Raw genomic sequence first — 15,468 nt, forward strand, 5'->3', positions numbered from 1 at the left:
CTGCCTATTCCCATTCGGTCTTTAAATATTAGAGTTATCATCATATCATGAAATATAAAGTCTGTCGTAGAACTTTTGAAATGCAGACAGGCTACTTAAATAACATGGGCATACTTGAGCACAAGAAAGGCCTAATTGTAGTATGTTCACTTTAGCCTACTCCCATTCTAACTTTAATAATAAAGTGATTCTATCCATAATCCGAGATTTTTGATTTATGTTCGTTTAAAAAAACTTGTTGCGTAAAATAAATGATTTTATTTCAATGCAGGGTCTAGGCAACTTTCCTTGAGATGAGCCGCACCGGGCTTTTCTTGTACCAGGGGCAGAGGGTGGGTCCATGAAGGGGTCTTGTTTCATGTTCGGTGATGAGACGCGGGCGGAGTTAACAACCACTGAGAAATAGTGGAAAAGATAGGCTAATGTGGGCTACTGTAAATATCAAACCATACTTGGCCGGCCAGTGTTTAATGGGGACTAGGGAATGGTTATCAGCGTGCCTGGAAACGATGCAACTTTATAATGTGCAGTAGTAGCTTTCAAAGTTTAGAGGCCAAGTTTACAGAAGAGAAGCTTGGACGTTGTAAACGCAGAAGACCGTCGTGATGACGAATGAGAATCTGCGGCAGAAACAATGTTTCCACTCTGCATCCTAGGATCATCAATTACGCGCGTGTGTATACGTATTATTTCAAGAATGTGTGTAATACAAAAAGAAAAACCAGAGACTAGAGTGCGAGTACCCTAACAACTCTGTCCAAGTACACTCTAAAATCAGTAAAAATGCACGCAGTTACCAGCCTCTCAATGGTCAGTCTGTTAAGTTTTGGCTACCTATCCATGGACTGGATCAAGCCGAATCAAGTGGAGGAGCACACTCAAAACGATGCCTCTATTACGTTTGAGCCTAAGCAACCACCACACATTATATTCATACTGACGGATGACCAAGGCTTCAATGACATAGGTTATCACAACCCGGACATTCGGACTCCAACTCTGGACAAACTGGCCGCGGAGGGGGTGAAGCTGGAGAATTACTATGTTCAACCTATCTGCACTCCGTCACGCAGTCAGTTGATCACGGGCAGGTAAGCATAAAAGCCTCAGCATCAGGCGTTTTGACACGGATATCCTTGAAGATGTGCTTGTAATTGGTTCTCTTGATCACAGATTAAACACAACACGAATTGTTTTATGTAGGCAACATTATCGGCAATGACAGTGTACAGCCAGGTGAGTAATTACAAGTATAGAGAAACCACAAAACGTTATAATGCATCATCTCCTGATCAAGATGCTGGTTGCGTTTGGTGATAAATATGTGCATGCATGGTACAATGCATTCCTTTGTTAGCCAACTTGTGTGCCCCTTAGGGCCTAAGAGTCCCTAAGACTCAGAGTCCCTAAAAATCTCTCGTTCTGCCCCTGAACAAGGCAGTTAACCCACTGTTCCTAGGCTGTCATTGTAAATAAAAATGTGTTCTTAACTGACTTGCCTAGTTAAATAAAGGTGTAAAAAAGACTGAACTATGCAGTGCCCTAACATATGTAGAGTACTTTGAAGTGTCTCATTCAGCACTGAAAACAACTGTTAAATGTTTGCACTAATAGTGTGTCCCTTGAGCTGACTCATCCAGAGCAACGTAACATTTACTGGAAGTACTACTGCTGGCATCGACAGTATGTCATAACAGATGAGTTAGAGGATCATTCACAAGGTTAGGAATTCTCAGCGAATGAAGGCGAGTCGGGAAAGCGAAACAAAATTGCTTCGTTTTCCCACAGACATTGAACAGAGATTGAATACATCTACAATAGAGGTCAGGGATACTGTCATTTGCCAAATAGTCACTTATTTTACTATAACTTACCAGGAAAGAGCTGTACACTGTTGGGGAAGATCATTGCTGTAGTAGATACCTCTGTTTCTACCCAGGGTACATGAGTAGAAACATCTGCTGTTGAGAGCAACGTGGAGAGCTGCAGGATGAGGCCAGTAATTGTGAAACAATGGATGAGGGCTGTTAAAGACTGGATAAACACAACCATATGAGCGCCAGGGTAGGAAAATAATTGAAAGGGAACGACACAAATGCTTGGATGGAGTCCTTGCCTCCTCAAAGTTGTGTGTCTGAAACAAACACGGGCTATATTCCCTCTATCATAGTACTCCGAGTAGGTTGTACTTGTTGATATGTCCTAACATCTCTTCAAGTTCACAACTTGGGGGAGGTCTTACCAGGACAATGTACGTTTGTGGAAACATTTTGTGAAAATGGATTGCTAGGAACTTTTTTCACTGCAGGGTTTGCTTGACCGACTGTTCTTGAGTGGTGAAGTTGACATACCACACAGCTGCTGCACTGCATCCTGAACAATAGCTGTGGGGCCGTCAGAGCACTTTGTCTGTGTGTGCGTGTGTGTGTGCGCGTGTGTGTGTAATGGGGTTGGTTGGTAGCCTGTCACTAGGGGATCTCTCTTGCAAAGAAACAGTTCACCCCAGAGTTGGAATCTCCAGAGTGCTTCTAAGAAGAATTGAATTAGCTGTTTTCTCCCCAGCAACTCTCAGCTTAGGAACAACCCACAGGGGAGGGTGATGAACAGGAGCAAGCCAGTTGTTTTTTTGGGCTGAGGAGTGAGGACATGACACACTCACTATGTGCCTGAAAGAAATGTGGACAGAAGGCCAAGGCCTAATAACCATCCAATTGACTGTTAAATCTGTGAGGAATGAAGAGAGAGAAAAGAGCCATGGGAATGTTTCTGTATAGGTGTGTGTATATCTGCACTGCGTCACCCATTACATGAACTCTCAGTGGACTCTCTCTCACCACATGCTCATTTTGGACTTGGTGTGGGTCGTGGGAGGAAGGGACTTGTCTGAAGGAAGTGGAGTGTGTCTGCTTACTGCAGTGTAGACCACCCAGATATCAGACCACGCTAAGAACCTGGGTGGCCAGACAAACGTTATATAGGGACAAGGTGCAAGTGTTTTCATGTGGTACAATGTAACTGAAGTGCTACACGGTAATATAAATAGGTACGTGTTCAGGACTGATGAAAACTTCAATATCTCTTCTTTTACCTGGAATGTTTTGGTATTTCTGTTAGTGGCCGCAGCACCTTTTCAACATCAGTGTTTACTATAGTTCAATAGGGGGATATACTCGTTCTTCTGATTCCTGCAACATTCCTTTGCTCGCTCACCCATATCCTTGCAAAGTATCCCAACAGTACCCTTCTCCTTCCCTGGTGGGTGACAAGCTGTTGCACACTTCTGGCCGAAAACAGATGCTAATGTTTAGAAGAGTTTCCTTCAAGACTAATTGACTTAATGAATTGCCTTTAATGTCTTGAAAGCTGCAGTCAGGCTGTAAAACAAGCTTTGCCAACCACATAGTAATTTAATGGTTGGTAGAGCACAGCATACTTATCTGTGAGGAAAGTGTATCTTCAATAAGAGTGTTCTCACCATCATGACTCTATTGATCAGCTCCAGCGTTGAATGGGTTTATTTTACACAATGAATGAAGATGAATAAGATTAGCTGTTGGAAATTATTTCTCCCTACACAGATACCAGATCCACACAGGCCTCCAGCACTCCATCATCCGGCCTCGCCAGCCCAACTGTCTCCCCCTGGACATGACCACACTCCCACAGCGGCTGCAGGAAGCGGGGTACGCTACTCACATGGTGGGCAAATGGCACCTTGGCTTCTACAGGAAGGAGTGTCTGCCCACGCGCCGAGGCTTCCACAGCTACTTTGGCTCTCTGACGGGCAGTGTGGACTACTACACGTATGGCTCCTGTGACGGACCAGGCCTGTGTGGCTACGACCTCCATGAGGGGGAGACCGTGGCCTGGGGCCGTGGAGGCAAGTTCTCCACCCACCTCTACACGCAGAGGGTACGCAAGATCCTGTCCACTCACGACCCGTCCCGCCAGCCCCTGTTCATGTTCCTCTCTCTCCAGGCTGTGCACACACCCCTGCAGTCGCCCAAGGCCTACATCTACCCCTACCGCGGGATGGGGAACGTAGCCAGAAGGAAGTACGCAGCCTTGGTGTCCATCGTCGACGAGGCTGTACGAAATGTCACCTACGCTTTGCGCAAGTACGGCTACTACCGCAACAGTGTGCTCATCTTCTCCACTGACAACGGTGCCCAGCCGTTCACTGGGGGGAGTAACTGGCCCCTGCGGGGGCGTAAGGGGACCTACTGGGAGGGAGGGGTCCGTGGGGTGGGCTTCGTACACAGCCCCCTGCTGCGTCACAAGCGGAGGGTTTCCAAGGCCCTCCTGCACATCACTGACTGGTACCCAACCCTGGTTGGTCTGGCTGGGGGTAACGTGTCACTGACTGAGGGTCTTGACGGCTACAATGTATGGCCAACCATCAGTGAGGGCAGAGAGTCCCCACGCCTGGAGATCCTCCATAACATTGACCCACTCCACCGGCGCTCTGGCCTGGCGTCTGGGTCTGGACAGGAGGCCCAGCATGTGTGGGACACCTCGGTCCAAGCTGCCATCCGGGTGGGGGACTGGAAGCTGCTGACAGGGGACCCGGGCCATGGAGACTGGGTCCCACCACAGGTACTGGCCAACTTCCCAGGCAGCTGGTGGAACCTGGAGCGGAACACTGAGGGAACAGGGAAGTCTGTGTGGCTCTTCAACATCACAGGAGACCCCTATGAACGCAGTGACATGGCTGTGCAGAGGCCTGATGTGGTCAAGAAGCTGCTAGCACGTCTGGCCTACTACAACTGCACTGCCGTCCCTGTTAGGTTCCCCACCGACGATCCCCGGGCCAATCCAGACCGCAACGGGGGGGCCTGGGTACCCTGGGTCGGGGGGGACGAGGACGAGCCGAAATGGAACGGGGTCTATAAGAAAGGGAGGAATAAAAAGAAGAAGAAATGCAAGCTGTGCAAACTGAGATCCTTTTTCAAGAAACTGAATACAAGGATAATGTCCAATAGAATATGAGGTGGGAAAGTCAATGACACTTAGTCACAAGTAGCCTATACATTTTACACTGCAAGAATAATCTGAGCCAGCAAACACTTTGTGTGTGTGTGTGACAATGGAAAATGATGTTTACTATACTGCATCTCGTTGAGTGTGCTTTCATATGGTTTTTGGATGTCGGACTATTGGGTTCTATTGTGTTTATTACATTTTCTATTTGATCCATTTGTAGTGTGTAGCTAAGTGAATTCAACATGTTTATGTTGACCTACTCACTTGGGGTTGTTTCAGCAGTAATGACATGAACTGACCTGTTTTTTTCTATATTTTTGAAAATATCTAAGTAAAGAAACAACTGTTCTAATTAAACAGAAGCTAATGGGTGATTCCTCATGAAATTAGAACAAAACAAGCCCATGATTTTGGGGATTTTCATATCATTTAATCGATAGAAGAGTCCTTTGGAGGAAGGATTGTTGACGTGTATTTGACATTTGTATCTTTTTGGCCTTACCTGGGCCTCTTTTTAAAGCTGTGATCCGCGATAGGCAAAACAGAGCCATTGGCCGCCCCGAGCGCATTCGTTTTGGTTTGAAGAAACTAGCGTCAAGAATTGTGGTAAAAAAAAAAAATCCTTAGTACATACTATACTTTTCTATCGCGCGTGCAATGATGTGCTGATGTCTGAGGGAAAAAACAGTGTTCGTTGTTTTAAAACATCTTTGCTATTGTAATATTGCAAATGGACAATGGACCGATTGCAGCTTTAAGACTCGAAAGTGTTTTACAGCTTGCTCTGCAAATATGAGTAGTATTTGGAGTTAAATTATAATTGTCTTACATTAATTAATGCATTTTGTAAAATATAGACATGTAAAATGTACCATTTTTGATTTGGCAAATTTTTCTATTGTTGAATATAATATGTTCAATGGGCATATCTAAGTTCCAGAGTGGGATCTTTTGCTCGTTTTAAAGTAATGATTCATTTTAAAGAGAAATATGTGCATGTTAGGCAGGTTTCCATTTAAGTTTATACTACAAAGCAAAAGCTATGTCGCAAAATAACACTGCAACATGTGTAATGGAAACTGCAGCTATAGGATAAATGTCCTAAAGATCAACAAAATGTTTATCCATTCGACAGGGGTGGGTTTTTTCTTTTGTCTTTCTTTGTTTATTGCGACAAATGATGTAACATGTGTTTTTACGAATAAATGATGATTGCCGAATAATTTCGAAGGTACGTGGGGCATGTGATGTCATCACATAACTACAGTATCTTCAGAAATGATTCATCACACACTTTGACTTTAAAAAATTAATAAAAATGTTACAGCCTGAATTTAAAATTGATAAAATGTCGATTTTTTTGTCACTGGCCTACACACAATACCCCATAATGTCAAAGTGGAATTATGTTTTTCTAAATGTTTACAAATAAAGGAAAAATAAAATCCCGAAATGTCTTGAGTCAATACGTAATCTTTGCCTTTGTTATGGCAAACCTAAATAAGTTCAGGAGTAAAAATTCACAGAAGTTGCATGTACTCCCTCTGTGTGCAATAATAGTGTTTAACATGTTTTCTTTATGACTAGCTCATCTCTGTAACCCACACAAACAATTTTCTGTAAGGTCCCTCAGTCGAGCAGTGAATTTCAAACACAGATTCATCCACAAAGACCACTGAGGTTTTCCAGCATCTAGCAAAAAAGGGCACCTACTGTTTTGTTACATGGGTAAAAATAAAAAATATATATCTGTTTGACCATGGTAAAGTTAATAATTACACTTTATATTGCCGTATCAATACACCCAGTCAATACAAAGATACAGTTGTCCTTCCTAACTCAATTGCCAGAGAGGAAGGAAACCGCTCAGGGATTTCACCATAAGGCCAATGGTGACTTTAAAACAGTTACAGAGTTTAATGGCTGTGAAAGGAGAAAACTGAGGATGGATCAACAACATTGTAGTTACTCCACAATACTAACCTAAATGAAAGAGTGAAAAGAAGGAAGCCTGTACCGAATTAAAATATTCCAAAACATGCATTCTGTTTACAACAAGGCACTAAAGTAATACTGCAAAAAAAATGGTCTTGAATGCAGGTGTTATGTTTGGGGCAAATCCAATACAACACTTACTGAGTACCACTCTCCATATTTTCAAGCATAGTGGTGGTTGCATCATGTTAGGGGAATGCTTGTAATTGTTAAGTGGGGAGTTTTTTCAGGATACAGAAGAAACATAATGGAGCTAAGCACAGGCGAAATCGGTCTGGCTCAGTCTGCTTCCACTAGGCACTGGGAGATGAATTCACCTTTCAGCAGGACAATAACCTAAAACACAAGGCCAAATCTACACTGGAGTTGCTTACCAAGAAGACAATGAATGTTCCTGAGTGGCCTGGTTACAGTTTTGATTTAAATCGGCTTGAAAATCTATGGCAAGACTTGAAAATGGCTGTTTAGCAATGATCAACAACCAATTTGACAGAACTTAAAGAATTTTGAAAAGGATAAAGGGCAAATATTGTACTTTCCAAGTGTGCAAAGCTCTTAGACACTTACCCAGAAAGACTCCCCGCTGTAATCGCTGCCAAAGGTGATTCTAATACGAATTGAGTCAGGGGTGTGAATACTTATGTAAATGAGATATTTCTGTATTTAATTTTCAAGAAATGTGCAAATATTTCAAAAACTTTTTCTTTATGGGTTATTGTGTGTAAATGTGTGATTTAATCCATTTTGAATTCAGGCTGTAATACGACAAAATGTGGAATAAGTCAAGGGGTAGGAATACTTTCTGAAGGCACTGTATAAAGCTCCACTCCACATATGTAAATGCCTACTGCTTGCTAAATCTATTTTTCAACTATAAAAAAAATGATGTTTCTTTGCAGGACAAGGATTGTCTTGATTTTCAAAAATGCCAGAATTGCTTCGCCTTGCTTTTCTGGATGCAAGATTTCATCATCCAATTATTTCAGATATACAGGAGTGCAAGTCTCACCTTGGCACGTGTAACAGTTTAACTTTAGACCGTCCCCTCGCCCCGACCCGGGCGCGAACCAGGGACCCTCTGCACACATCAACAACAGTCACCCACGAAGCGTCATTACCCATCGCTCCACAAAAGCCTTCTAGGTTTCAGAGCAAGTGACGTAACCGACTGAAAGGCTGCTAGCTCGCACCACCGCTAACTACCTAGCCATTTCACATCCGTTACACACGGACCATGGCAATAGGCTAATTTGACACATGAGAATTATTTGAATACGGCAAATATTAGTCTACTCTTGCATTCTGTCCATGCTGACTTGTGTGTGCTACCAGAGACATGAAACAAATAGATGGGAAGGCATACAGGCTGTCGCAAATGGGATAATTTGTCTATAAGTAGCAGAGATCCACTCCAGAACGTTGATATGTATGTAAAGTGTATTATGGTCAACAATATATTGAAAAATTAGTCAAGATACATTTTTTGTATATTTTTTCAATATTTATAAATGTATGTAAGAAAATACTACTCATATTACATTGCAAGTGGTGAAGCTTCATATGAGACCAATTTCTGCTTTGTAGCACCTACAGATGAAACATTATGGAGTCTTAACGGACTTAACAGACATTTAGGTAAGGCCAAAATATCACAAACATTCCAACTTCAATTAATTATTTCCCAATTATGCTTTAAGATACAAATGTCAAATATATGTCAACAATCCTTCCTCCAAAGGACTCTTCTCTGGATAACATTTTGTGAATATCCCCAAAATCATGATCTGGTTTTGTTCTAGTTTTCACACTAATGTCATATTCCTCTTCACTTCTTTGTGAAAACCACAGACATCCTCACGTTGACAACAGACACAGACCATTGGTCGCTTCTTATACAAGTCACTTCCTTGAATGTACTGTATGTCATCCTACACCAGCTGATAGGCCAGCCTGGTCTCATAGACTAGACGTAACATAGTAAATGTCAATACAGGACACTGAAATTAGTATGATATGTTACGTTTGGTGTGGTTAAATAAGACAGATGGATACTTAAGGCAAAGGAAAACTTAAAAGAAGAGTGTTGTTGAAATACTTAGTCCGTAGTTATTATTTTCTGATTGCTCTCTTAATGTCACAACCGTCTGGAAAAAGTTGTTACGGGGCTGTGCTGATAGTGTCTTGTCTCCAATGGAAACCATTAAACTCTGTAGTTAAAGCTGCACTATGCAGAAATCTCTCAGCCATTTCCCGGTTGAACAGATCTACCACTTCAAAGCTGCAATATGTTACTTTTTGGGCGACAAAAACAAATTAACATAGAAATGTTGTCTAATTGAAAGCAAGTCTAAGAAGCAGTAGATATGTTCTATGTGCACTATTTCTATGCTTCCCGTTCTTAAGTTTTGTTTTTGAGTCTTTTACGTTCGGTTTTGTTCACCAGCTTCAAACAGCTGAAAATACTATCTTTTTATTTATGTAAAATATATTTCACAGCGGGTTTAGATGGTACAAAGATTCTCTACACTATACTTGCTTGTTTTGTCACATAAACTGAAATTAGGTGAACTATTAAAATTTTAGCAACCAGGAAATGGCGGAGTGATTTCTGCATAGTGCATCTTTAATGATTTATTCAGAAGTCTACCAAGAAAGTACTGTAAGTGGAGCTCTTAGCATGGGTGGAATGTTATTAATATTTTTCATAATTTCATAATTAATAAACTTTTTTTTTTAACACAGAAAATCTGGTGTTTCTATGTCAAACGCTTTTGTTATATTTCAGTCTTCTGTGATGTATATAAAGTGTAATATTGGGATGCAAACTCAAAATGGAATATATTTCAACTCTATATCTGACATGGTACAAGGTGTCTTCTTTTTTCTAAGCCCATAACCATGTGTGTGAGGTGTATACTTTTGTTTCAAAGTAGATTTGTTTAAGACCCTGATTTAGCCCACTGCAGTAAAAGGTTAAACACAGCTGGGGACTACTTCTTCTACACACTATAAATAATGTTTTCACCAAAACACTACAGTTTTAGACTGACTCTGCTCTCCACCTTCCAATTTCCCTGAGAACAGCTTGACACAAGCTTTCAGGAAGCTAACCAAGAAAACAACTTAACTGTAGTAGAAAGTCAAAGTATTTACTGTGGCTTTCAAAAAGACTAAAGATTGTTAGAGGAGTGAATACAGAAAGACTCATCCAAACGTAATTACCGGTATCTCCTGACCTAATCGTAGGCGTCCAAGAAAAACTAAATGTCCAGGAAAAATACTCGGGCCATTATCTCTTATCTGCAACTGTTCAGTAAACTAGATGTAAATTGATAGCTGACAACATGCTTGGTTGAATCTGGCAACTTAAGAAATATTTTTGGTTTTTCTAACAGAAATTGATTTATCCATTTAATATCATTGGGCTCATGCCCAGAAAAGATATACATTATGTTTTGGAACAGATTAATCACACTAAAAAGTTTCTCTAGATTATTGTTGTTTCTTAAAAGTCTTCCCTCTCCCTAACTTTGGCTAAAAGGTTTATTATTTCTGTCACAAATCAAAACATTTCGAAAACGCATGCTAATTTAGAGCTTGTCACAAAGACATAGTTTGTAACCGAAAGGACAGTTCATATGAAAGTTTTTTTGTGTGACTGATAATAGAGACATCTGCCATTGGAGACCTCCCCAGTTGACAGCGAGTTGAAGAAGTGTTTGTTTGCACTTTGAAGAAGGTGGCATGGAGCAACACACAGTCAGGCATTTGTTTTTTTTGCAATGGATGCATCTCAATCCACCACATCCATTGTACACAATTTCACGTGTACAACATCTACAAAATTGGGTTAATTCCTTTTTACTGGCCAACTAGACAAGATGTAATTTCTCTCTGAGAAATGTAGTTAATTTAATCTGATTGTCATAAGGTTCCATGACTTTGTCCACACAGGGCATCTGAACACACAAAATACATTTGGATGATTTTCATTATATTTTGGGTGTTTTATTTAACTTTTGTACACCTGTGGTGTTCCCGGTCAAAAATGACCGGCCATTTGAAATGAATTGAGTTCAGGCACATGCCCATTCATCAAATGGACACACTTCCTCTCCCAGACCCCCACATGCATGTGTGTTTGAGCATACACACACACACACACCTCACTCCCCTTCTTGGCTTCCATGGCAACCCCCACGGGAACCTTTCCCCAATAGAATCTTTCCCCCACGGGAACCACACCTGTTGGCATTCTCACAAACAATCGCAACATTGTTTCAATAATATATATAACTTTTCTCGCAGCTCTGGTATATAAAGGTTTTTTGAGGCCTTGCTCACAATTCATTCTGTGGCAGCACAATGACCCAACGATATACTGTATGTGAGGCTCTTGATCATGTCTTTGATCATGACACTGGTGAGGAGGAGAGAGTCCTTGTTTAACTTTGACACAAAGTAGTCTCTGATAAATAGCACAAAATGTTTCATCTGAGTATTTGTTTTAGTGAAAATAACCCATACATTATGCTTTGTTTACTCAAAAACAAGTTGTATGAGCTCAGGTCAATGAGGCCTACAGGCCACAAATAGCAAATAGAAGTTCAAAACGTGTAATGTTCACAAGAACATAAGTTGATAAAAAGATCTAACACAACATTAGGTGATAATATATGTATTATTATGGATTTATATCCAGCTATAATGGGGCGGTCATTTTGGACTGGGAACACAGAATTAATTAACATGAAACAAACACAACAGGAGGGTTAAAACAATTCCATATGTCATCTTTTACAATGGGAAGAGCTTTTACTATTTGAGCTCTAATCCTCCTGTGACTTTTACCAGTATGAAAATTGGCATGATTCACATAATATTTCAAATTGGCATGATTCACATGTATTTCAAATTGGCATGATTCACATGTATTTCAGACACTATCTCTTCTGTGGTATCCACTTCCGATTAGGGATGTGTTAGACAGGTATATTTGTACATCTCACCACCTCCTGTTATAATTCCCTCAGAGAAGTCATCTCCATAACGAGACAGTAGTGGCTGTCCCCCATTCAGTGGCATTAAAGAGCGACTGACTTTAAACAGCAACGAATCCCTTTGAATACGGCCTACAGTATGTGGCATCGATATAAGTCAGAAACAGTTCTTCTAGTGTCAAAATGTACTACAAAGTGTATATAGGATCATTTTGGTCATAAAGTCAGTCTCGTCTAAAACAGCGTTTGGAACCCCCAACGGGTAAATTAAGGTTGGGTTTCGATTTGACGATTTGACGATGTCCATTTGCCCACTAACATGGGGTGAACAGCTGCAGTGATTGCTCCCTATCCAATAGCATAGACAGTGAGACATACCTGCCCAGCAGCTCCAACTTCATTTACACATTTTTTTTAACTTGAGAAATACTGCACCAAACACCTTAGTTGGATGTAAAATTGCGCAACTAAAACATCCGCGGGAAAAAACATCAAAATGAATTACATATTTCTTTAGTTTAGATTCATTCTGGGGGTTTTGAGGAAGTGAAATAGGCTTCTGTGTCTACATTGTCTCATAAGGGACAAACATTGTTAAGGAGTAGAGGAGAGGAGTAGAGGAGTATTTATGATTTATTTCCAGATTGGTGGAACATTTCTATCAGTGAGCTCTCAGAAAATAAGCTTGTCGAAGTCCTCAGCTCAGTGCAGCTCTTAACTTCTCAGCAGACCCACTGAGCACAGACGTTAGTCAATTCAAGGTCTATTCCACGTTGGTTCAACGTGATTCCATTGAAATGACGTGGAAACAACGTTGATTCAGCCAGTGTGTGCCCAGTGGGGAGGACTGTGCTGAGTGACTCATGCCTCTTTCACTCTCCATGTTCTTTGTTTAGGACCCTGACTTCCTAGTTCTCATCGTTGTGGTTTGCTCCTTATGACTGTGTCAGATTTCTATCAGGACATTTCAGTCAAGAACAGCTTTTACACGGCTAGCTCATTGCCTGCCAGTTCTCTTTCAGAGCTTGATTCTACGGTATGCTGTAGCCCTGGCTGCACTCACAGGCCCTGCAGACAAACGCAACCTCAAAGTCTCCTAATCTGATCCAGCACTCTGCTGTACTGTCATGCCTCAGTCTCATCTCAGATTACCATGCTTTATTGACTACGACCTGCCAAAGAATGTTCTCCTGTCACTGGTGGTCTGGAGACCTGGTTTGGACTATTAACATTAGTTACACAGTCACATCAACCCTTCTTGCTACCTGTGTACCACTGGCTTCTGACATCCCTCTCCCTCTCGCTCACACGAACGCACACACACACACACCACACGAACGCACACACACACACACCCGCACGCACGCACGCACGCACGCACGCACGCACGCACGCACGCACGCACGCACGCACGCACGCACGCACACAGACTGCCTACACGTTAACATTATATTGGCATGCTGCCTACGTCATCGGTTCAGTTGTCAGTAGGTTTCCTGTCAGTGGTCATAGCTAATGATCTCACCCAGAGGTAATCTAATAATGTGGACTAGCAGATCCTACAGGCACCTATCTTCTGGATTGGAGTGCGCATCCTGCACACCAGCTGTCAATCATGCGAGTGGCAACATGCAATAGTGGGGGAACAAGGTTATGGTCCACAGCACTGTAGAAACATACAGTACATAACTGAGGCTGTCAACATTGTTGATGTTCATGTGATTTACACTCTTCAGCATCATTAGCATCCTGGAGCCTGGGGGATAGTCAGACTTGACCTTTGCCTTGACTCGCTCTCACGCACCTCTGCTTTTTCCTCTACACAATGCACAGCCTTTCAATCATAGTCAGATTGGGGTGGAAAGATCTGCTCAGACTTGTTAGACCTGAGTTTGACTTCTGTCTACAGAGCATTCCTCACCAATAATAGTGTAGTAAATCTAGTAAATAGCCACATACACTTAGTATACCAAACATTAGGGGCGGCAGGTAGTCTAGTGGTTAGAGCGTTGGGCCAGTAATGCTAAGTCGAATCCTGACAAGGTAAAAATCTTTCGATCTGCACCTGAACAAGGCAGTGAACCCACTGTTCCTAATTGTATATAAGAATTTGTTCTGAACTGACTTGCCTAGTTAAATAAAGGTAAAAAACACCTTTCTAATATTGAGTTGTATCCCCCCTTTTCCCCTCAGAACAGCTTCAATTCGTCGGGGCATGGACTCTACAACGTGGTCGAAAGCGTTCCACAGGGATGCTGGCCCATTTTGACTCCAATGCTTCCCACAGTTGTGTGAAGTTGGCTGGATGTCCTGTGGATGGTGGACCGTTCTTGAGACACACGGGTAACAATTGAGTGTGAAAAACCCAGCAGCTGTGCAGTTCTTGACACAAACCGGTGTGCCTGGCACCTACTACCATACCCCATTCAAATGCACTTAAATATTTTGTCTTGCCCAGTCTCTGAATGGCAAACATACACAAAATTCTTCTTTAATCTGTCTCCTTCATCTACACTGATTGAAGTGGATTTAACAAGTGACATCAATTAGGGATCATAGATTTCACCTGGGTTCACCTGGTCAGTCTCTGTCATTTTGTATACTCAGTGTATTTCTACTATATGAAATGAAATCTTCATACTTTTTATTCTAAAATCTCCTAACATCTACGTCCACTGTGTCTACAGTGTGACAGCTCTCCATTTAGTTGGCAGTGAGGGAACAAGTCTCCACAGGAGGCCCCGATCAGGAATAAATGTCAGTGGGAAGCTCTCTTGGAGACACTGAGCCTAGCATCGTACCCTGGCAGAGGTACCATTGATGCTGATTCTGTCTGTCAGGTAGCCAAGCTCCACAGGAGCAGAACTGCAGGAAGGAGCCTCGGGACTCCCTGGGGAATGCATGGCATTCAGTTCTAAAACGGGGTGATTAGATAAGCCACTGAATGTCATTAGATTAAAGGGCGGAGGATGTTATTAAGAACTTGTTGTGGGGTTTTGCTCTTGATGCGGGGGAACTGGAAGACTGTTAAAGCAGAGACTGCCATTATCTGTATAATCACTTGTACACGTGTCAAGTTACAGTCTCTAGTGAATGTCTACACACCCCTTGCACAGTCTTCAGATTTTGCTCTCTTGAAACGAATTCTAAACGGGATTAAAGTTGTTTTCTTTCCCACCCGATCTACACAACTGACCGGACATCCTCTGTATTTATCTTCTGTATTCCTCTGTGTTTTCAGGAATGTTGGTGGCAGCATCATGTTATGGGTGTGCTTGTATTAAATATTTAAGAAGCAAATCCCAGGTAAAAAGTTAAAGGAAAACCCACCTGAGTTTTTTTTTTCAACCGGACAATTACATAAATGTTAATGCCAAAAGATACATCAGAATGAAGTGTTGTGATGGCTTGGAGGGGAAGGCTGCCGTCTTATCGGCTTTTAACCAACCATGCTATTTTGTTAGTTTTTTCTCGTTGTTTGGTACATAAT

The 15,468-nt window shown here is 41.9% G+C and overlaps 1 protein-coding gene across 1 annotated transcript; it reads left to right on the forward strand.

The window, feature by feature from the left end:
• The first annotated feature begins 783 nt into the window (after positions 1 to 783).
• On the forward strand, positions 784 to 4,989 carry LOC120056651 (arylsulfatase I-like). The gene is made up of 2 exons (XM_039004859.1): positions 784 to 1,091; positions 3,579 to 4,989. Exons 1-2 carry the CDS (start codon positions 784 to 786, stop codon positions 4,987 to 4,989), a joined length of 1,719 nt encoding a protein of 572 aa, XP_038860787.1.
• Positions 4,990 to 15,468: the final 10,479 nt, after the last annotated feature.

This window comes from Salvelinus namaycush, chromosome 12 (genome assembly GCF_016432855.1).
Source record: "Salvelinus namaycush isolate Seneca chromosome 12, SaNama_1.0, whole genome shotgun sequence".
Classification (NCBI taxonomy): Eukaryota; Metazoa; Chordata; class Actinopteri; order Salmoniformes; family Salmonidae; genus Salvelinus; species Salvelinus namaycush.

Excerpts from the sequence above, each read along its gene's own strand:
- LOC120056651 (XM_039004859.1), top strand. The coding sequence starts at position 784 with ATGCACGCAGTTACCAGCCTCTCAATGGTCAGTCTGTTAAGTTTTGGC. Across the intron at positions 1,092-3,578 it reads AGTCAGTTGATCACGGGCAG|ATACCAGATCCACACAGGCC; the intron begins GTAAGCATAAAA and ends CTCCCTACACAG.